Below are 22,535 nucleotides of genomic sequence, written 5' to 3' on the forward strand. Positions count from 1 at the left end.
CCCGAGCGCATCAAATCTACCAAATTTGTTGATGGTTTTTAAAAACACACTTAATGTGTACTGCCTATACAACTAATTGACTTTGTGTTTGAACTCTTGCTATAAACATTAGGCCCCTGTTTTTGGTTTTTATGGTCTATCATTGTATATCTTTATATTTTCTTTGACTTTGTAATTATGTTTTTCTTTCATTGCTTTTGAACATCATGTTTTGATGGAATATGCGTGTTATAAATTCATTAATTTAAATTAAATTAAGTTATGCATCGGTGATTTTGTTGTTGTTGAAGATGACACTCAAGTATAGAGTGTCGCAAGCTCAGCGCTCCAATCATATCGGCTCTAAACTTTGATAGTGATTTTCCCATCTATGGCCCAACAAAATCGAATCTTCCACTTGTCGATGTGCTGCATTGGGGCCGCCCTTAATCGTTAAGATGTTACTATCACAAGAGCCTGAAGGTGAACTCATGATAATAATGATTGGAATTTGCAGCATATGTGCCGCACAAACAGCAACAACGTGATTGGCCCATTCTCCACATTTTGACATACTTTCACAGAAACGTCCCCAGTCACAATCGTGGACATGTGCAGCAAGATCTACATCACCATCAAGTTCCTGAAATTCAAAAGTAGAAGCATTTTTATCTATAATATAATAGTTTAAGGATTCCGCAAAATTATCATTTAGCGTAGAATACTAATTTAGTAAACATTGTTAATGCACCAATTGTGTTTAATAGTTGCAGAGATTTGATGTGTAATTTTTCAGTCAGATTAGCAAGTTTTTCCAAATACAGGAATTGCATAAGAGACCACTTTCAGCTTTTAAAAAATCGCAACTATCGTGATTATTAGCCAATTATTTTATGGAATTTTGTAGAACAACCCATGTTAGAAATTTTCCGTAATATCTACAATTTGTAGTAAGCAATATTTTTAACATAACATGTTGAACCCCGCAGCCCCGGGAAGGATACTATTTGAGTGGAAGTGAAATAATTTTTTGGCAGCCAAAACGAAGGAAGGAAATTTTGGTAGATCGAAATAGAGGCACACATATTGGTATAACATTACCCACCTTTAGCACCCTGTGTTCTGCCATATAATTCGATACATCTTGTCGTAAACATGACGCGATAGGTCTATACTGATTGCCTATCCTATCCAGCTGGTCGGCAACTGCCTCAAAGAAACAATCTCCATTACCAGGAGTTATGCCACGATATTGGAGACCGTTCTCCGCACAGTTGGCTTGTAATCTGTCATCTTGCTCTTCCATAGGACCACTTCTAACAAGAAACTCTGTTAAACGCTCTAGAATGCTCCGACTCGAAAGAGGTATATTCATGTCTAAAAAAAACAAATTATCACACAATTTCAGAGTAGTTTCAGTTTGCCTTATCTACATAATACAGTAAAACACTTATGAAGCATTATTTCAATCATTATTTCATTTACACGCTTTAAACTATTAAATATATTTTGTTTTTAAGATCTTCTACATTTGAACTTGAATTTGCCTTAAGAATATGAACTCTCACAGGAATGTATTGGAAGGAGCTCTCAAAAGCTTTTGACTTTGATTGTTAACCATGGTTTCCTTTAGCTTGTAAGGCCAACGCATGAGCGCAATTTTACCGCAATTTGAGATCTCCAGTCAAAATTGTATTTTCAAAATATTTATGTTACAGAATTTGTTTACAAGCAATATTAAATTAACAACATTTATTTGAAAACAAGTCAATCCCGGGTTTTCTTCAAAGTCCAACGTTCTATTTCTCACATCTTTACAGATGATTTGACATCAAATATGTGTATAATTTTACCACTAACACTAACTCTGACACATATTGGTATTTGGAGCGCTACAAAAAAGTGCCTTTCTTCTTCTTTTTAGCCTATAGAATCATTTAATTGAGGGTCAAAGAACGTTACCTTCAAGATTGTTATTGATTTCTGACTGCGGTTGATCGAGACGAGTAGGGCTACTTGATGAAGGTAGTGCAAACAATTCTAGCGAATAATGATAACAAAAAAGTTCTGCACTTAGAAGGATGTATTATAGAATCATATAAAACAAGCGATCCTTGCTAAAACAAATGTACGAAAATACAAACCGACTAAAATCATGCATAGTTTAGTGAAAAAGATCATTATTGTTTGATCGTGTACACTGGTATGTAATGTGTTTTTTGTACTGTTTACCATGGCTGCTCATATCCATAAGTACATGACTTGAGTCCTGTTTATCAGGGACAGTCTGTGTAGCTCAGCGCTCGCCCGTCAAGCGAGAGGTTTGGGGTTCAAGTCCCCGCACAGGCAGGTATGTCTGGAGTTTTTACTCTGGTATATCTGCCTATATCTGCCTATGTATGTCATGTTTCCATTTGTAAATTCATGTTTAATTGTGCTAGTGTACGATGCGTAATTCTTCTCTCCCCTGTATATTGATATATTGAGAATAACGATCAAAATCATTAATTTGATCTCGTGCGCTAGTTTGTAATGTTTGAATGTTTCTACGTTCCAGTGTATGATGTGTAAGCCTCTTCCCTTGTTTTTACCAAAGCACATAACTAGACATGTACCTCCATCATGTCTTACACTTTTGTGATACAGCTGACGATGTGGTGTGTTGCTAGTGATGTGTTGTAACCTATATCACTTCCGAAAAATATGCGTTTTCATAAAATACAACTTTTACCTTGTAAAAGTTGTTAAAAGTTGTTAAAATAGTTTCCAAATTTACATTTTAAAAGAGTAAATAGTTTCCAAATTTACATTTTAAAAGAGTAACTAACATCTTCATTGCATCTATACATTTCACAGTGTCGGAATAGTGTGCTTTTGGATTGCCAAACTGTTTTATTGTTTTCCTTTTCTACTTTTCTTTCCCGTTTTCCAAACACGCATGATGTAATCTAATATTATAACGGCATTAAACTTACCATGAGGATTGTCCGCAAGTTGCAACTGTTGAGAGCCAGCAGATGTCGTCTGTCCTGCACTGGGTGTGGTTTCATTAGGAAACAGTCTACCTGTGTTTTATAAATGTGGTAACAGTGGTGTTATTCCTTATATGTCTAAAATTACGTGGCAAGTAAAATTAACTTAAAGTGAACTATAACTGTTTGGAGAATAATGCTTTTAACCGAAAAATAAATGAAATAGCCATATAATTACCTTGCATGATTTCCATGATAACTTTATAAAGTTCTTCTTTGTCAACTTCCCACAATGCTTCCATAAATCTCACATATGCTTTCACTGATTTCCTTTTCAATATGAAGAGAAGCTTCTCCACCCTTTCAGCCCGGTCCGCTATACTTTTTATATTCGCTACATCGCTATCATCCAAATCTCGATGAGATTGTAATTTGCGTATCACTTTTGTCGGTTCAAGATTTTCACAGAGGAACTCGGTAGCAGAACTTAAAATGTACCTCACTATTTCACGTTGTTGGCTAGTTGGAAGTGCTAGGTATGTAGGAAAAGTTTAGTAAAAAAACCAAGTAACTATATTTTGTGACGTTAAGAACACTTGTGCCATGTTAAATATGTGTTCTCGTAAAAGTTTGCTTTTCATGGTACAGCTACTTGTATCTGTTATCATTAAATTTGCTTTTATTATTATGATAGAAACATATACTAGAATTTATTATGCTAGTAACACGATAAACATTCTATGACCGGCATTTACATCCAGATCTTATCCAGATTGGGGCACAATCCCATCAAATAAAAACATTTTCGACATTATTCGCAAAAGGTTAGAAAAGGTTGCCAGATAACGTTTAAATGTTGGGTTATATAAAGGGTATATAAAGGGTATAAAACGTTTTCACAACATTCAACAACGTTTTTTGATTACTTAATGTTATTTAAGTGTTGACAAAATATTTGGTAAAAAATGTTTTACAATAACATTTTTAAAACATTTAAAATATATATTTGTAGTGTGTTTTCATACAAAACGTTTTATAACGTTTTCATGAAATAACCCGACATTTGATGTTATTAAAATGTTTTTACCAAAACCAAAATTCTAAAGTATAACCTATTAAAAACATTGTGTTTTGTGTTTGCTGGGATGCTAATGAACGCCTGTAATCGCTTACCATGAAGAACATTGAATATGTACACTTGCTGCAACCAACTGGTGTCCTCGTGCATGTGCATGTTACCTGTTTTGTGGAAGATGAAAATATCACATTCAGTTTTGTTTAGTAACTTATAAAAAGGCAGCCTTCCACAAAAAAGGTGAGGATGCCATTTTTTAAATCCTAATGATACAACCGAATCAGCCTGTATCTAAAAAAAGATCATCGCAACTTGGGTCAGCTCCCAAAGTTTTTGTATGGGTAAACAGAGACACCTAAATCAATTTTAACAACCTAATGCACCGTAGTCTAACCCCTTATTGATTAGGACACGTCAAAGTTGTTTAATAAAATTATACATACGTTCATGCTCATTGATGAAATCCATTTCTATATGTCTAACTGAGTCGTGAAGACGAGTGTCTATTCCTTGCAAAACTTCCATGAAACATTCGTATCCCGAAGGTTTCCATTTAAGTATATTCAGCAGTGTTTCAATTCTCTTATCAGTTGGTCCGTGACTGGTAATATTTTCTACGTCACTTTGACTCAAAATACCCTGTGATTGTAACTTGTGATGACATGGCTGGAGGCTTTCAGGTTTTAGATCCTGACAGAGTAAATCAGTGGCCGAATTTAGCATCTTTCTGTTGAGTTCTCGTTGTTGGGCAATGTTAAGTCCTGTAAATGTGCAAGTAAGAATAAAAATATTCGCATGTAAAACATGTCGAGTTGTCTTTTGGATAATAGCTACAACAAGGAACTAAAATAATAAAATGTGTCAGGTTAAATGATATTGTGAAGTATTTACTTGACCATCAACGTTCATCGGTCTGATGTGTCACACAAAAAATATTGTGCAAAAGTAGGGCACAGAACCCTTGAAGGGCCACATTGAATGACACTCTATCTATGAAAATCAAACCTGCACCATTAGCAAAAACATTTACGATCCTCACCTGATTTAACTCGCACACGCAATTCGTCATTTGCAGAGACTGGTTGCATTTCAGAATCTGCAATAAATTCCATAAAGTGTCATTTGCGTCAATAGCTTATTTGAATTCAGCAATTGTATTGGAGCAGTTAAGTCCGAAGCCAAAGGCTTCACAATCCGCTACCAAATGAAGTTAAATGTATAGTTTTGTCTTGTTTTCGCATCATTACACATTTTTCCGCACATCTCAAGCACCCCCACCCCTGCTGCCCTCAATTATGAAAGTCTAATTACGACACCATGGGTCGTATCACATACTGTTCTATTCGAGATTTTTGACTTATTTGACAAAATTGGTATGTAGCAATATGTTTTGGAGCTCTTCAAATCCACCAATTTACATACCTCAATTGTTTCTGATTAATAAATATAAAACTTTGATTTTGGTCTATTTGGTATATTCCGAAATTGTGTGTTTCACATACACCGCTATTCAACGAAGTACGCTACTTTCCCCCATCCATTAGTACGTATATCACATACAGATCTATACGGTGAACGACGCATCACATACTGATCTATTCAGAGCTTATTTATGTTGGTAACCAATACACACATCACATAGAGATATAAAGAAAAACATTGCGAGACTGCATCATAATATAGAGACAGAGTTTTGAAAAATGTTTCACATACAGAGCTATAAGTTTAACACCATATTAAACCACTTTACTTGAAAGATGGACATGTCCATTTCACCAAAATGAAACTTTCAAGTTTCTTCTTTATATACCCTGTCGAGGAAATTCTATTGAGAAATAAGACTTAATTAGTATGAGGCCAAATCCAACAACAGAATTTTCAATCGTAATTTTCTCGAAAATCGTTTTGCGTCAAATAGAAGAGAATGTGATGCGACCGACCATATAGCATGATGTGTGTTCATGGCACTGATATAAAATCATGAGTTTATTACAGGCATTGATCGCAACAATGGAAGTAAGTTTTGAAGATTTTCACCTGTTCTAGCTTTCACATGTGATTTTGCCTTTTCAGAGACAGGTAGGAAGTCTGAGTCTGAAATGACAAATAGCAAATATTTGACTACAATCAGAGTCACACTACCCTTACGAAAATGGCACGCAGTTTTTGAACGCATGCAGCATGCAAGCAGCACGCGTGCCGCACCGCATGCAGCACGCGTGCAGTTGGTAGCGTGCGGATGCGTATATTTGGAACGAGGCACGCATGCAGGGAAGCGTGCAGATGCTTGCTGCATGCGTGCAGGTCATTAGCGTGTGCAGTTTGCATGCAGCATGCAAATCCATTAGCGTGCACTGCATGCGTGCAGCACGTACTGGTCATATATATGCGAGACAAAATCATGAAAAAAAAAATCAAAAAAAATGGTTACCAGTGTATACTGTCCTTACAATTAGTCTTACATAACCTGGCTATACATTTCACAATGAACCAAAATTGCCTAGCTTAATTTTATACAAGTCACTTATCTAACTTAACCTACCTGATTTTGAACCTGGGACCTTCTGCATGGGAGTCTTATGCTTTACCATTTGAGCTATTGGGGTATACACATTTGATGAAGTGTTTTAAGTTAATATAAGCAATATTTTGATGACTAAACCGGCCAAAGTGCATCATTTTATGAATATTGGTCAAATTTACTGTGAATATTGATAACATTCACTATAAAAATGTTGAATTTTGTTTTGATTTTTTGCAGTGCCAATTAACTGTTGATTCATGAATGGCATACTAACATTGGCCCAATATTGCAATGCCAACTATCGAAAAAGAAATGGCATTCCAACATTGGGCCAATGCTGCAATGCCTACTATTGAAACAGGAATGGAATTCCAACATTGGCCCAATGTTGCAATGTCAAATTTCGAAACAGGAATGACATCCAAATATCCAAATAACAGGAATGGCATTCCAACATTGGCCCCCGCATTGGCCCAGTGTTTTAATGCCAACTATCAAAACAGGAATGGCATTCCAACATTGGCCCAAAGTTGAAATGCCAACTATCGAAACAGGAATTTGCTTATTGCCCTCCCCTCTAGACCTGCCAAAAATGCTTGCCCCCTCCCCTGTTGGCCTGCCAAAATTGCTTGCCCCCCCCCTCCCCTCTTGGTCTGCCAAAAAATTTTGGTCCGAAGGCTAACTTATTTATTCATTGTAAACATTTAAATATTTTCACTTCTAGATCATTGCCAAATTGTGACTTGATGTCAGTTGTGTAACAGTGAATTAGTCATTGAAAATCCTGCATGCATGCAGCATTTTACCTTTACTGCTTCTGGAAACCCTGTATGCGTGCAGCATTCTAACTTTGTGATCTGAAACCCTGCATGCGTGCAGCAATATGCGTGCTGCATGCAAGATGCGTGCAATTTGCATGCAGTCCTACAGTCCGCACACAAGTGTAGTCTGCGCGTAATTTGCGTACAGATTGGTAGTCTGCGCGCAGGTTCTGCAAGCAAATTGTGTGCGCGGTGGATATTTGTGTGCGGTGCCTGCATGCACACAGCTGGTTCGCACACATGAACACGCTACCAGCAGGCCTTGCTTGCATGCTGCACACATCTGCACGTGTGCTGCACACTGCCGCACGCGTGCTGCATGCTGTCGCACACATTTTTCATTGCTTGCATTTTCGTAAGGGTAGGTTTCAGTTCAACTACAAAGAAGGTGGATGGAAAAATACTCCAGGTGCTTGAACAAATAGGGTCGTCAGCTGAGTTCTAACCGTCTTCGGAAGTTAAACTACACCAGCTCTTACGTCCATGCTCATTCGTGGGTAAGGAACCAACATGTCAAGTCTTACCCTATTTCACCAAACAATGTAGGAATTCTACATATTCCCGATGATGGTGCAAAAATAAGGTAATACTGGTCACAGGATCCTAGTACTAAATTATTTAACTCAACTTCACATTCGGCTTCAAACTACTCACACCATCACCGATTGCTTCAGTACACTCAACCTATGCATTCCATAGTATTAAGTGGTGGTGCTTCAGCTTTCTTCAGCTGAAAGTAGCGTGATAATATCCCAGAGGATCCAGATTCAGCTGCTCCTGACACATTCTTGCACTGATCCGAAGTCGCGCAACTACCCTCGGCATCTAGCTTCGGAAGGAAATGATGCTGCTTCCCACCCCATATGTTTGCACTCTGATATTAGCTGTGCATACTATACTTAGCATACTTCCGTCCATGCGCCAAATGACAATGTCTGGTCTGAGATATGTCATGGCATCTCTATCGGGAAGCAACACTCGTTTGCAGGTCTACTATATAACTATCCCTGTCTCTGCGCTAGACAGTGAGCTGGTATCAGAATGTCATGACCGGAGACCCTCATTGACAAAACGGATGAACTCCCATGTAACACTGCCGCCATACTGGATCTATGTACTTCTTCCTGCACTTCATTCACAATAACGTGTAGCACTTTATTGCGCCATGTAAACATACCACCAGAGAGATTATATGGACAAGCGCTTAGAAAGTGCTGCAAACTTTCCTTTCAGGCACATGGGAGACATTGGTCAGACGATTTGTTGGAGTAGGGAGCAGTTCACAGGTATATCTCCATAGAGCCTAACCAATAGCGGTAGCGAAAATCTTCTGCTACGCGTATCTCTGGGGCAAACAGCTCACGTCACTCTCTTTCATTAGCAGATGGCCATCGATATGCACTATTTGTGGTTTGTCCAACCAACGCCTTGAGGCCCTGTATGCGTTGCTCCTATCATTTCTTTGTGCTTGAGTCTTGACTATGCATCATCCACTGCCCTCTCAGCAATCCACTTCCTCCCGCTAGATCTGACCTCGTGTTGCACACTTTAAACTCCACCATCATATCCTCATTACTGACAGCACGAATTTGCCGCGGTTGTTATGAATAGCTATGTTGGGTTGTGCAGACTATTGGGAACTCACAACCATCACTTTGTGAATGACTGACTGACACTTGGCATGATACTATACTGCAAGCTACTTTAAACACCAAAACTTCAGCTTTCCGGGCAGGCCACTCTGTTAATTGCATTCCTCTGATATTTGCTTCCTACCTCCCCAGCAAACACAAAACGTTTTCGACATCATTCGCAAAAGGTTATAAAAGGTTGTCAGAAAACGTTTAAATGTCGGGTTATATAAAGGGTATATTAAGAGTATAAAACGTTTTCATAACCTTAAAAACATTTTTGATAATCTACTGCTCAGCAAACAAAAATGTTTTACAGAAAACGTTTAAATGTCGGGTTATATAAAGGGTATAAAAACGTTTTAATAACATTCCAAAAACATTCTTGAAAACTTGATACAAAACATTCTAAACAAAATGTTATTTTGAGGTTCAAAAAATATTTTGCGAAAAATGTTTGCACAAAATATTTTCAATAACGTTTTAAAAACGTTTGCATGACCTTTATATAACCCGACATTTAAATGTTATTAAAAGGTTTTGAAAAAACCATTTTAAGAACATTTCTGTGTTTGCTGGGTTCAAATATTTTTACATAATGTTATTTAAGTATTGACACAATATTTGGCAAAAATGTTTGCAAAAATAGTTTACAATAACCTTTTTGAAAACATTAAAAAATATTGTTGTAGTGTGTTTTCATACAAAACGTTTTAAAACGTTATCATGACCTTTATATAACCCGACATTTTAATGTTGTTAAAACGTTTTTACCTAAACCAAAAGCCAAAATATAATTTATTTAAAACGTTTTTAAAACGTTATTGTGTTTGCTGGGTCCTTCACTCTCCTGGTGTCTTTCAATTCCTCAGTATACCACCTGTATAAAGTGGTCGTTGACCAGCTTCACTTTCTTGAGAACTGCGGGATTTCTTTGTATGAATTTTACCCTGGCCGGTCCATCAATATATATACATCCTCCTTGCGCATATTTGACTAAAATTAGAGTCAGACCAATCGCCCTATTATACCTGATTCAATAAATCAATATCATATAACCATATTAACGGCAAATCACGCGAAAGGATTAGAATATTATGAATGTCTATGTCTATTTTCGGCCAAAATGACTTAAGTCCACTATTAGGTACGTTTATAGATACACGTTCTTTGGTAGGAGTGACTAAATCCAATAGTGAAAAAAAGATGGCGTCATAGCAAGATCAATAGTGTTTTTGTCCATTTTGTTTTTATTTTATACCAAAACTGGTTATGTCCAGTTTAATGTATTTTTCCCAGCCAAAAGTGGCTATGTCTAGCGCGATAAGTTGTCGTACTACAATGGCCTTTGGTAGGTGATAATGATAATTAATTCAATGCAACACTTGCAATAAAATAGAAAAATAGTGTTTGACAGCTAAAAAATGACTGATGCCTTTATATCCAGTTTGTCACTAGTAGTCTTACATTAATTTGTCCAATAATGTCCATTTCGGTCACGTTGTGCCCCATCCAGTGGATCTATAAGTATGCAGGGGTGTGTCACATCCTTCCCCAGATTCTTCCCCGATTGGAATCCCACAAAAATGGACCCAAAAGGGAACCTTTTATGCTCCCTACCCTTTGGGGGTGAATAATGTTTATGCTAGATTTTCAGATTTTTCAGCTATGATCAACTTCGATTTTCTCAGAATGACATTTTTGTATATAGACGGTTCTTGCTTTAATCCCTCGCATTGTTGTATTAATAATTAAAATAACTGAAGTGAAATACCTGACTTTGAGGAACTTTGCGCCATTTCTTTATTGCCATCTGGATCACTTTCGACAGATACGTCTGAATCTGAAACGTTTAGTACATGAAATATAGATGAGGTGACAACTGTAAGAAAGTCGTCGTCACACAATACATACATAATAAGTTGTATCAGCGGCGATGCTTACAACGTAAATACCGTAATATATTCCTGTGTTTGTAGCCTGAAGAATTGCAATTGTGCATCGCGCGCACTTGTTCATCAATACCAAAATGCACTTACATTTGGGGCTAAAAAAGTCTGAAATTGAAAATTTCCCACGCTTCGCGCGCAAATGTTCATCTTAAACAAGTAAAATATGCTCGTCGCGCCCCTAAAAGTTTTAATGCTTCCACCGTCACTGGAGTAGGTCGATTAATAGAGCCAATTCATATATATTTTTATTTTATTTGTAACAAGAATATAATGTTTATTCCAAAAATTGCAACATTTTACGAAGCCAAATATCCGTTCACGGTAACATTTCTTCAGAAAAGCTGGCGCAAATTGCAGTTGCTATATTATATTATATCAACTAGGCTATTACAATGTATCAATCTGCTGGCTTTTTATTAAAATAGTTCTTATAACACCCAATGAACCAAATACGTACGTTCATCTTGACTTGCGTTCCCGTACATGTCGTACGAAAAATTGGTATTCGTTACGCATGGTTCGTCACCTTGGATTCCTCTGAGGCATCCGTGGATCGACCCAACTTCCACTTGTGTTTTCTTCTCAAAAACAAATTCCGACTTGTTATACTGCATCTTTCTATACTTTTTCGTAAGTACCCGCTATTTCAAAGGGTAAACGTGTGAGAAAATAAAGTTGACATTATTGACAAAATTAAATACTTTATAAAGTAATTTCTAAAACCTTGCTTCCCTTGTTACCCTAAAAAACAAAAAAAAACATTTTTAATGTTGTTTTTCTAGACCATGAAGGACAGTCTAGAAGAGCGAATGTCACCTAAAGAAGGTGAGACCCCCCCGATGACACATAAAGAGGGCATGGCCCAGGGTATTAAAAGAACGAGAACAAAGTAAAACACAATTAAAAAAAACTAAAAAGGGTAACCAAAGGTCATGGGGTAGTGTCTAATGAAATAGGGAAGAGTAGAGCATGCAACAAAAAGACACACCTTCTACTTAATCCTTAAACTTGGGGGTATTTTTCAAATTAAATTTCGGAAACGTTCGGAAACTGTAAAAGGTGTAACTCTCGGGTAGTTTCGATGAAAGAAAAAATTATGCAAAAATATAAATAAGAAAATAAATAGGGATCCTATCCTAATAGTTTTAAAGTTTCGCCTATTTTGGGGTATACTTCCCATTAAATATCTCCAAAAATAAACAAGTGTAACCCTTGGGTAGGGTCAAATGAAAGAGTAAAAATAAAGAACACGATAAAAAATATGGGGTCCATTTCTAATGGTTTGAGGTGTACAAAAACAATCTGCTTTTCCCCTTTTTTAAACTCTGCTATTACTAACCGCGGAAGCCGATTCCAACACTGCCCTCATTTATAAATATGTCTCCACATGACCACACCAGCAACTTTTAAGTATTAAAATAACAATGATTAACTAATAGCTCTGCTCGTGAATATATGGCCGTAATTGAAAACTACTTTCGTTTTCTTTGATCAGTGGCCTTCCAACTATAATTTGACATCAGATAATTAGAAAATAAACTACAACAAAGTCCGTAAATAAATTCATCAGGTTTGCAGAAAATCACATCACAAAGTTCATTTTTCAAAACCAAATAGATTTGTACACTGACCTGACAGTTTCGAACATCATGGGCGACATTCTTCTTCAAAGTAATGAGCTATGTCCACACACCTTCCCCGACGATATTTCCTATGGGTAAAATACACTGTAGAGTGCGAACTATTCGCGGAGATGATGGGTCAAATCTAAGTCTTATCTTAGTCACATCAATGACCCCATCATCTCCGCGAGTAGTGCGCCCTCTACATGCCGAAGTTTGTCGGGGAAGGTGTGATCATAGCTCATCACTCTGAAGAAGAATGTCGCCCATGACGTTCGAAACTGTCAGATCAGTGTACAAATCTACTTGGTTTTGAAAAATGAACTTTGTAAACCAAACTAAAACAAACAAAAAACATAAAATTACGGTTTTCAAGATTTCGGTAACTGTCAAAGCCGTAGGACAAAAATGTCTATAACAGGTTTTGGCCCAGTTTTACAGCAACAATGAGAAACCAAGTGACCAAAACAAAATAACTCGAAAGGACAGTAGCTGGCATTACAAATAGAATGAAATTGTCATGGACATAAAATGTCTATAACTGGTTTTGTCCGAGTTTTACAGCAACAATGAAAAACCAAGTCCAAAAAAAATAACTCGAAAGGACAGTAGCTGGCATTACAAATAGAATGAAATTGTCATGGACATAAAAGACACATGTTTACCTCATTGTTATTTTCCTGGGTCCATTTGCTGGATGAATATGTATCTAATTTCACACTATAGACTAAATCGCCTTCACTTGGATCCAGTAAAAATTGCACGGGTGGTGCCGCCTTAACACTGTTACACTCAGCTTCATAATCATCAACCTTCTACAGTAATAAAATAAAACAAAATGTTTAGATGGTTTAGTCAGAAAGTGTACAGCATGTCAACGTTCGTAGCCTATGGGAAATGCGAAAATCGGAATACATTCATTTTATTCTGACCATGGTCCAAATGTATTTCACATAAAATTACAAAATGAAACCGTTATAATAAATGTGCAGTGATAAAATGGTAAACGTAAACAATTAGTTGAAAATTAATTTTAACGTAAATAGAAAGCAAATTTATACTTCTACGCTACTCAAATTTGGTATGACTCACCGGAGCGCTTTCACCGGGTCAACCGGATGTTATTGCTCTGAAGATTGTTGTTGCTAGTGATATAGTAGGACACCTCCGATGACATCACAGATGTTGATGATGTCAAACTTGAAGATGTTGTGCCGCCCCCTTGGTTCCGGGGGGTCAGGAGGTGGTCCCAGACATTGTCGATGTCCAACCCTTTGTCACGGTTCAGTCTGGGTCTTTTAGTTCTGATATGGATTGCTTCCAAGACCTTGCGAGGGAAGTCCTTGACTCCCTTTCTTACACTTTTACGTTCTCCCAGTCAATGTGGTGTCCGTTGCTCCTGTCGACGTGTTCCTTGATCGCTGACTTCAATCTTCAGAGCAATAAAATCCCCTGAAGACGCCGGTTGACCCGGTGAAAGCGCTCCGGTGAGTGTACCAAATTTGAGTAGCGTAGAAGTAATTTGCTTTCTATTTACGTTTACCGCTACGTATGAATATACATCATTATAACTTTAACCTGTTTTATCACCCTAAAGTAACTAAACGTGGAATGTTAATGTACCTTCTCTGCATCTTGTCTGGAAGAATAAATCCTGAGAACTACTTTCCGTGTGGCTTTTGACAAGGTTTTCGGTGCCAAGAAAGGTAACATCACCATAAGATACGCAGGCTTTCTTCGTCCTCTAAATAATTCCATCAATGGTTTGTACCAACTGAAATGCTTGACTCGAAGCTTGATCACGTTATCTTTTAACTTGATTGCAACTGATGACTGCTTCATGTGTTTTTCGTCATACAACACTTGCCATGTATTTCTCGGTCCTGTGAAAATGTAATAATAATTTTAATTTAACTCAATTAAATCACTACAAGAACAAAGCAACTTGGGTAACTTGATAAATGTGCAAATTAATTTTTCCTTTCATATACATTATTAGCTAACTGCAACCCGCCGAGCTTTGTTTGAGCATTAAAAAATATTCATAATAATATAATAATTTCATGAAAGTCAGAATTTTCAGTATAGGTTCCTGAATAAACAAATAATTAAATAAATAAAATATAAATAAATAAATAAATAAATAAATAAATAAATAAATAAATAAATAAATAAATAAATAAATAAATAAATAAATAAATAAATAAATAAATAAATAAATAAATAAATAATAAATAAATAAATAAATGAAACTTAATCTATTTAAATGAATTAATTAATTATAACCTAAATATAATGGATCCTATGTCCGGAACTGTTGTATTATATAATAGTCTTTCGACTTACCATGTGTATTTGATTTGGAGATAATGATGACATCACCTGTAGTAATGTTGACTGCTGAATGTTCAAGTGAAATAGTGACTGGTTTGTTAAACTGAAGACCATCTGGTTCACATTGAATAGATGGTCCGATTACCCATTGGTTATCTTGCAGCGGTGGGTCTTGCACCCAGTCAAGGGAAACCGTGATCAGTTTCCCTTGGCCTTTGGGCAGTGCTCCAGGTGGAATTTTGAGTCTTGCACAGGAACCATCTATGCTAAGTTGACCCCCACGTTCATCAATATAGGTTGATTTCGTCCACTTGTTGCTCTTTTGCTGTTTGGAAATTGGGGCGCTGACACCTATATTCATGAAACAGAGGAACATGCAGGATCAACTTTAGTTTAAAGGCAACTTCAGTTGTACAAAATGCACGAAGTACTCTTATATATACCCTACCTTCAATTAGTACGTCGTTGTTATTCCTGCTACGTCTTTACATAAGAGAAAAAAAGTGAGCCTCTTCGAAATAACATATTTGTTATTTAATTCATCTATATTTTGGGCAATAGTCGAGGTAATTATTTAATTCATCCATATTTTGGGCAATAGTTAATGCCCTTTAAAGGATCTAAAATGAGCGTTTATTGCGTTTCGACAGTATTTTTTGTGGGACATGAGAGCACCTCGGACCTATCGAATTGCATTCTGAATACGAAGCATGTCTTTCTGATATCAAATAATTTTCATTTTTGAAAATCACAATATAATACAAATTTTATGACAAATTATAAAAATTTGATATTTTCAAATTTTTCATATATAACAGTCCTCGAAGTAAATTATATAAATCTAATGATATATTCTTAAAGTGTATGTAGCAGGGAGGAAAAGCCGACGGTCAATTGAAAATTTTGACCTTTCATATTGAAGATATGGATTATTTTTCCCAAAAGACCTAATTTTTTTTGGTGTTTTGGGGAAAAATCCATATCTTCAATACGAAAGGTCAAAATTTTCAATTGATCGTCGGCTTTTCATCCCACCTACATACTTTAAGTATAAATCATCAGATTTATAAAGTTTACTTCAAGTACTGTTAAATATCAAAAATATCAATTTTTAATGATTTGCCATAAAATGTGTATTAAATTGCGAATTTCAAAAATCAAAATTATTGATATCAAATGACATTCTTCGTATTCAGAATGCAATTCGATATGTCTGATGTGCTCTGATGTCCCAAAATAAATACTGTCCAAACGTTCATACCCCAGCCCTTAAGGGTACCTCTTTCTAGGTTTTGAGCAAAAAATGGGATGAATTTGCCACATTAAGAATCAAATTTGGCCCAGAAATAATCATCGGAAAAATGAAAGCTATACCTCATCTTAAAGGTAAAGGCATATATATTATTATTTTTCCATTGTTATTTTTATAGCCTTAATCAGATTTTCACTGGACTATGACTTGGGTCCTCGCTTTCACCACTCGCTATATTACGTTTGGACCGTTGATATCATACCATACTTTACACCGATTTCTCTACCAAATTGTAGGCATATGTCAATTCCACAATTACATCCTTGCTATCAAACTTTGGTATCTGAATCTCCGAAATATAATTTACAAGTTCTAGAAAACGTAAATTTTAAGTGCTCCACACTTGGCCAAAAGCTTATTCATTAAAGTTCTTCTGTTTTCATTGTTGACACATATTTTTTATTTTAAACTAGCTGCAATATATCACTGAATCCTACTTTAGCATAGGTACAAAGTTTGTATGTCCAAACTACAGCAGTGATGAAAAATAGTAACATTTCTTGCCACCATTCTGCCAAATCACACACTTTTTCAAAAGCTTCCGTTTCAATCATTTTTGTGATTCAGGTACCTGTTTTACCATTATGTGTCAAATCAGTTCTCAGTTTACCATCTCAATTGTACTCACCATTTATATCCCAAGCTAAATGTATGTATCCTTTATATTATATCCAAATTCAGATTCAAGAACAGGTAAAATAGACCAAATCTCAAATGTCTCCAGTCATATAAAAAGCACATTGTTTTCAAAATGGTGCCCAGAATTGACCTCAAGTATTTGACCAACATATGACCCTATAACCTGACACAAAAACCTCAATTTACAAGTCACACTATTGACAACTAGCCATGCATACTACAGTACAGTAATGAATGGCTTTGAAGGTTGATGATGAGCCTAAGCTTTCAAGTCAAATCACTTCCCACAAATCAATGCAGTCAATACTGTGTGCTGACGCGTGACAAACTAACATGTATTATAATATTGCAGCAGACCATTATAGAGGAATCTAAATCCACGCATTCCTACACCTGACTAGCAGCCTTTAGTTGGGTAGCCGTCGGCTACAATGCACCCAAAATGTGAAATGATTCGACCTTGGCGGAAATTTTAAACTGCATTCCATCACCCGTTTTACACCTTCCGCGAAAACACAGGTAGACAAAAGAATGATTAAAGTTTACAAGCTTCTATATTATGAATGGCCAAGTGGTCCAAAAACGTGTAAGACAAACGTGTAAGGTTACACGTGTAAGATTGCATCTTATACGCGTAAGAATGCATCTTATACGTGTAAGGTTGCATCTTACACGTGTAAGAATGAAGCGGGATTTTCTTAATCATCTTACGCGTTGCAAACATCGACCAATAATATGTAAAGACGTTTTTAGATTTGTAACACCCACGACTTCTTATACGTGTAAGATTTTGAATTTAGTGATGGACGATACGCGATATTATCAGATATTATTGGCAGCGTACCGAGGATAAGTATAGAGCTCGTCACGAACATCGTAAACAAGGCATTTTCTAAATTTGTATGAGTGCTACAATGTCCTGTATTGTATGCCGAAACTCTGTCAGGAATTGTTCCGATTGTTGGACCGTCACGGTCACAGCTCAATTTATCTCACTTTCTGGTTACTTTTCTCAGATATCTGGAGTCAATTTGTACTCAATATCAATTAATTTCAAGAGGTCAAAGTAAAATGATCACGTTCTACAGTGGTACATATCGATATCGTGGCTGAGATTATTTGACGCTCGTCGTATGTTTTAGTCAAACTTGAATACCGTCCATCCCTAATAGGCAATTCTTACGCGTGTAAGAAAAGCTATGTCGAGATTTCATTGGTCAAAGATGAATACGGGTAAGATGATTGGTTGTTTGGGGTTTAAATATGGGTTCTTTATTATGATTCGTCAATTTAAGCAACCCGCTAGATTCTAAGACGTATAAGACGCGATCTTACACGTGTAAGATGCCATCTTACACGTGTAAGATGCTATCTTACACGTGTAAGGTTACACGTATAATCTTACACGTTTTTTGGTCCACTTGGCCATTCATACTATATGGTCTATTCGCTGTTGAAGTGACATAATAATCGGATTAACTACACACGGTATCTATGCATTGATGTACTTGCGAACAAAAGAACTATGTATGAATAGATGCGACGGGATTACCTGCGGAATTATCTCCATTGTATATATTATTAGCTATTATTCTATTAACCCTCCTCGTCCTTGCATCTTCTCTAGGTGTTAGGCGGCTTTTATTTGCACAATTGGACGCTCAAAACACCAGGTTGGTGCTAGCGGCTACCCAAAGATGTCCGACCACATCCTGACCATGACTTGGCTCGTTGGATTCGTCTATACGAGGAGGGTCAATAGAATAATACAATAGAGATAATTCAGCAGGTAATCCCATCGCATCTATTCATACATAGTCCTTTTATTCGCAAGTACATTCATTTGTAGCGTTTGATATGGTGTAGTTAATCCGATTATTATGTCACTTCAACAGCGGAATAGACCATGTAGTAGCTGTGTGTTTTGCCGAAGGGAACTGTAGGGCCTATTGTTTTGTAAACTTTAATCATTCTTTTGTCTACCTGTGTTGTCGCGGAAGATGTAAAACGGGTGATGGAATGCAGTTTTAAATTTCCGCCAAGGCCGAATCATTTCACATTTTGGGTGCATTGTAGCCGACGGGTACCCAACTAAAGGCTGCTAGTCAGGTGTAGGAATGCGTGGATTTGGATTCGTCTATATCTGTGAACACTGCTATTTAGATAAAGAGGTGTCAAAAGCAGGTGAATTGTGGGATGGTGTTCAATATTTCCTTGGATGCTGAAAAAGGTGTTATGTCATTGTCTGTATTCTCTTTTTTTAAGAATATATTTGTATTTATGGATTTTCTCTGCGTTGTGATTAATACATATTGTCAATAAGAAGGGATTTATTCTCAGCTGTGTTAGAAATCTTTATGGCTTGGTCTGGCAATGCCATTTGCCCTCACCTAGCAACTGTAAACAATATATATGCAGGGCAAAAATGAATATACTACAAGCACTTTTAAAAGCACTTTTTAGGCACAAATTTTACAATTTGAATATCTGAAGTGTTGAATACATTTATGTACTTCATAAATTTGCAAAAATGGAAAACATTGACAAGTTGGATGGAATTCAAGAGTATGTATACTGAAGCTTTTCTCAACGCATATATGTTTTAAGACAAAAATTTTGGCATGGGTCTGCTTTGAAATTTTTATTAAAAATACAGATGAACTCATTTTTAATCTAAAATACATTTTTTGCACCCATCGTGCGACATTTAGGGGCTACCAATGTGGACCTATATTTATCAAACTCATTGAATATAGAACCCTATGAAAATTCTTACATATGATTCCCTATAAACAAAATCCCTAGATATGGGTCCCTTTAGTAATGGATAAGACCGATCGGCAGTGCGAGCTACACAAAATAATCAAAATATCCTCGTTATTAAAAAATGAAACAGTTGTGCTATTTTTTACTTTATCTGTACTTTAGAAATGAACAACGTTATATATTTAATTATTTTTAGAAAAAGGCTTCGCGGGCCGCATGTGACTCTAGGATCGCGGATTGGCCACCCCTAGTTTGTAGTTTGTGATAGAATTTCAACTACTCACCTGATATTCCTTGTGGAATTTGATTGTGGTAGTTTCCACCTGCCAATTGGATGTTTGTACCATTATGTGCATGAATAACTGGCCCATGGTAAATGCTTGTAACTGCTCCTGCTGGTGAAGACTGAACTATACTAGGCGTACTGGTATACTGGACTCTGTGCGATTGGTTTATGAAGGAGGAAGATGGAATGGATGTCATTAGCACGCTCAAGTCACTAATTGTATGAGCTGGTTCGAGACTCCGATTTGTAGAAGGATCCGAGAAAGATGGCGAACCATATTGGTTGGCAAATCCTGAGGCATCATGTCTACCAGCGTACTGTTCAATCAAAGGATTATATGTTATTAAAGCTGCGATACCAATATCATCCTGTTCTGGCTGTGCAACAGGACCTTTTGGAGATTCCTGACTGGTATACTGGACTCTGTGCGATTGGTTTATGAAGGAGGAAGATGGAATGGATGTCATTGGCACGCTCAAGTCACTAATTGTATGAGCTGGCTCGAGACTCCGATTTGTAGAAGGATCCGAGAAAGATGGCGAACCATATTGGTTGGCAAATCCTGAGGCATCATGTCTACCACCGTACTGTTCAATCAAAGGATTATATGTTATTAAAGCTGCGATACCAATACCATCCTGTTCTGGCTGTGCAACAGGACCTTTTGGAGATTTCTGACTCCCCGCTAAAAGTGAGTCAGTTTCATAAGGTTCATCTTCAGGACTTTGTTCATCAACAGTCATGGGGTTGTCGTAACTGTGCAGTCTTTTATTCTCACGTCTTCTTCTCTGTGGAGCTCTACTTGGATGTGAAGTCAGTGATTGCATGTTACTCTGTAATTGCAATTGAATGCTGGGTTTGTTCATCGACGTTGTGTTTTGAGCTTGAGAATCAAGTGCAAAATCATCATTTGTACTACTAGAGCTGAATGCACCACCTGCAGAGTATAGTGGCCCTATGGAGGTCAATGATGATCTTCTGCGAGATTTCCTTGGTGGTGGAACTGCCAGAGAAGTAGAACCCTTTGATGTTTTAGTATACTTGTGGAGCAAAGATTTTGCTTTTTCTGGTACATCCGTTGATCCCCGCGCGCAATCGCTCTCATCTCCGCTAATGGATGGCGTTAATATGCTAGGGGATTCAATAAACGTAGGAGCTGGTTTGGTCTGTTTTGTAGAAGGTACAGATGGCAAACCATGTTTGTTGGCAAATTTTGAGGCTTCAGATCTACTACCATACTGATCAATCAACGGATTATATGTTTTAAAACCAACACCATCCTGTCCTGGATGTGCAACAGGATCTTTTAGGGGATTCCTGACTCCCCGCTAAAAGTGAGTCAGTTTCAATAGGTTCATCTTCCGGATTTTGTTCATGAACAGTAATGGGGTTGTCGTAACTTTTCTGTCGTTTAACCTCACGTCTTCTTCTCTGTGGAGTTCTACTTGGATGTGAAGTCAGTGATTGCAAGTTTCTCTGTAACTGCAATTGAATGCTGGGTTTGTTCATCGACGTTGTGTTTTGAGCTTGAAAATCAAATACAAAATCATCATTTGTACTACTAGAGCTGAATGCACCACCTGCAGAGTATAGTGGCCCTATGGAGGTCAATGATGATCTTCTGCGAGATTTCCTTACTGGCGGAACTGCTAGAGAAGTAGAAACTTTTGATATTTTCTGATTATACTTGTGGAGCAAAGATTTTGCTTCTTCTGGTACACCCGTTGATACCCGGTCGCACTCATCTCCCGAACTGACATCACTGATCCGTTGGATATCCCTTTGGATAGGTTTGTTTTGAATCAAGTCAAGTGAATTCACGGTGGTAACGCTAATGAGAGGCAAAGATTGTGATCTAACTATTCCATAAAGGCCTTCCTTAACCTTGGGAAGCAGCTCAGATAGATTGGTGGATGATATCGAAAGAGTCTTTGATGTGACAACATCACTGCCAACTTTGCATGTGTGGGATTTCTCCCATGAAGGACTCGTTTGATCTAGCTTTAGCTTGACTGTGTCAGGATCACTGATTCTGGTGTCCGATGACGAAAGCTCTTTTGATGACCATGATATTTCTTCAATATCAGATGATGAGGGTGTTTCTTCATGGATATCAATCGCTACATCTTCGTCTTTGGATCTTTAAAAAGGCAGAAATAATGGCATGGTCATTTAACATATTTAATGATAATGTTTGCATGCAGCACATATTCCAAACCCACGTAATGTAGGCGATAAAAGAAGACAAATTGAATTATTTGTAAACGTAGGAGGTTGTCAGAAGGTAGGAAGTTGTCAGAAGTCTATTAGACCGGAGTAACGCGTTAGTACCGGAGGAAACGGACAAACAGAAAGAGTAGAACAATATTCACGAAATGTTGTCTTGCTGTGGATATCCAGATTGGTCTATTAAAAAGGTAAAACAAGACCAACCCACTCCTAAAACAAATCCGCACACTTCAGAGCAAGCAGATGGCAGTAAAAATTCTAAATGCATGGTGGTAATTCCTTATAAAGGGGGCCTTTCTGATCGAGTTTCAAGTGTGTTTAAAAGCCGCGGTTTTTACGGCTATTTTCCACCGCATCATTCGCAGTATGCTTGTTCACCCTGAGGACAAACCT

The 22,535-nt window shown here is 37.1% G+C and overlaps 2 protein-coding genes across 2 annotated transcripts in view; both read right to left on the reverse strand.

The window, feature by feature from the left end:
* Window positions 1–272: 272 nt before the first annotated feature.
* LOC140171683 (uncharacterized) lies at window positions 273–21,178 on the reverse strand. Its single transcript, XM_072194977.1, has 15 exons — window positions 19,912–21,178; window positions 14,923–15,261; window positions 14,200–14,459; window positions 13,242–13,391; window positions 11,412–11,595; window positions 10,777–10,845; window positions 6,064–6,120; window positions 5,066–5,122; window positions 4,470–4,787; window positions 4,125–4,190; window positions 3,190–3,483; window positions 2,955–3,044; window positions 1,942–2,019; window positions 1,085–1,356; window positions 273–622 (listed from the first exon to the last, which is right to left on the reverse strand). Exons 1-15 carry the CDS (start codon window positions 20,777–20,779, stop codon window positions 332–334), a joined length of 3,393 nt encoding a protein of 1,130 aa, XP_072051078.1. The 5' UTR covers window positions 20,780–21,178; the 3' UTR covers window positions 273–331.
* The window catches only part of LOC140171682 (uncharacterized), a 29,448-nt gene continuing 28,089 nt past the window's right edge, over window positions 21,177–22,535 (reverse strand). The window contains exon 13 of the mRNA XM_072194975.1: window positions 21,177–22,053. Within this exon, the coding sequence (XP_072051076.1) occupies window positions 21,177–22,053 (877 nt within the window). The remainder of the gene's footprint in view (window positions 22,054–22,535) is intronic.

Source organism: Amphiura filiformis, chromosome 15, assembly GCF_039555335.1.
Source record: "Amphiura filiformis chromosome 15, Afil_fr2py, whole genome shotgun sequence".
Classification (NCBI taxonomy): Eukaryota; Metazoa; Echinodermata; class Ophiuroidea; order Amphilepidida; family Amphiuridae; genus Amphiura; species Amphiura filiformis.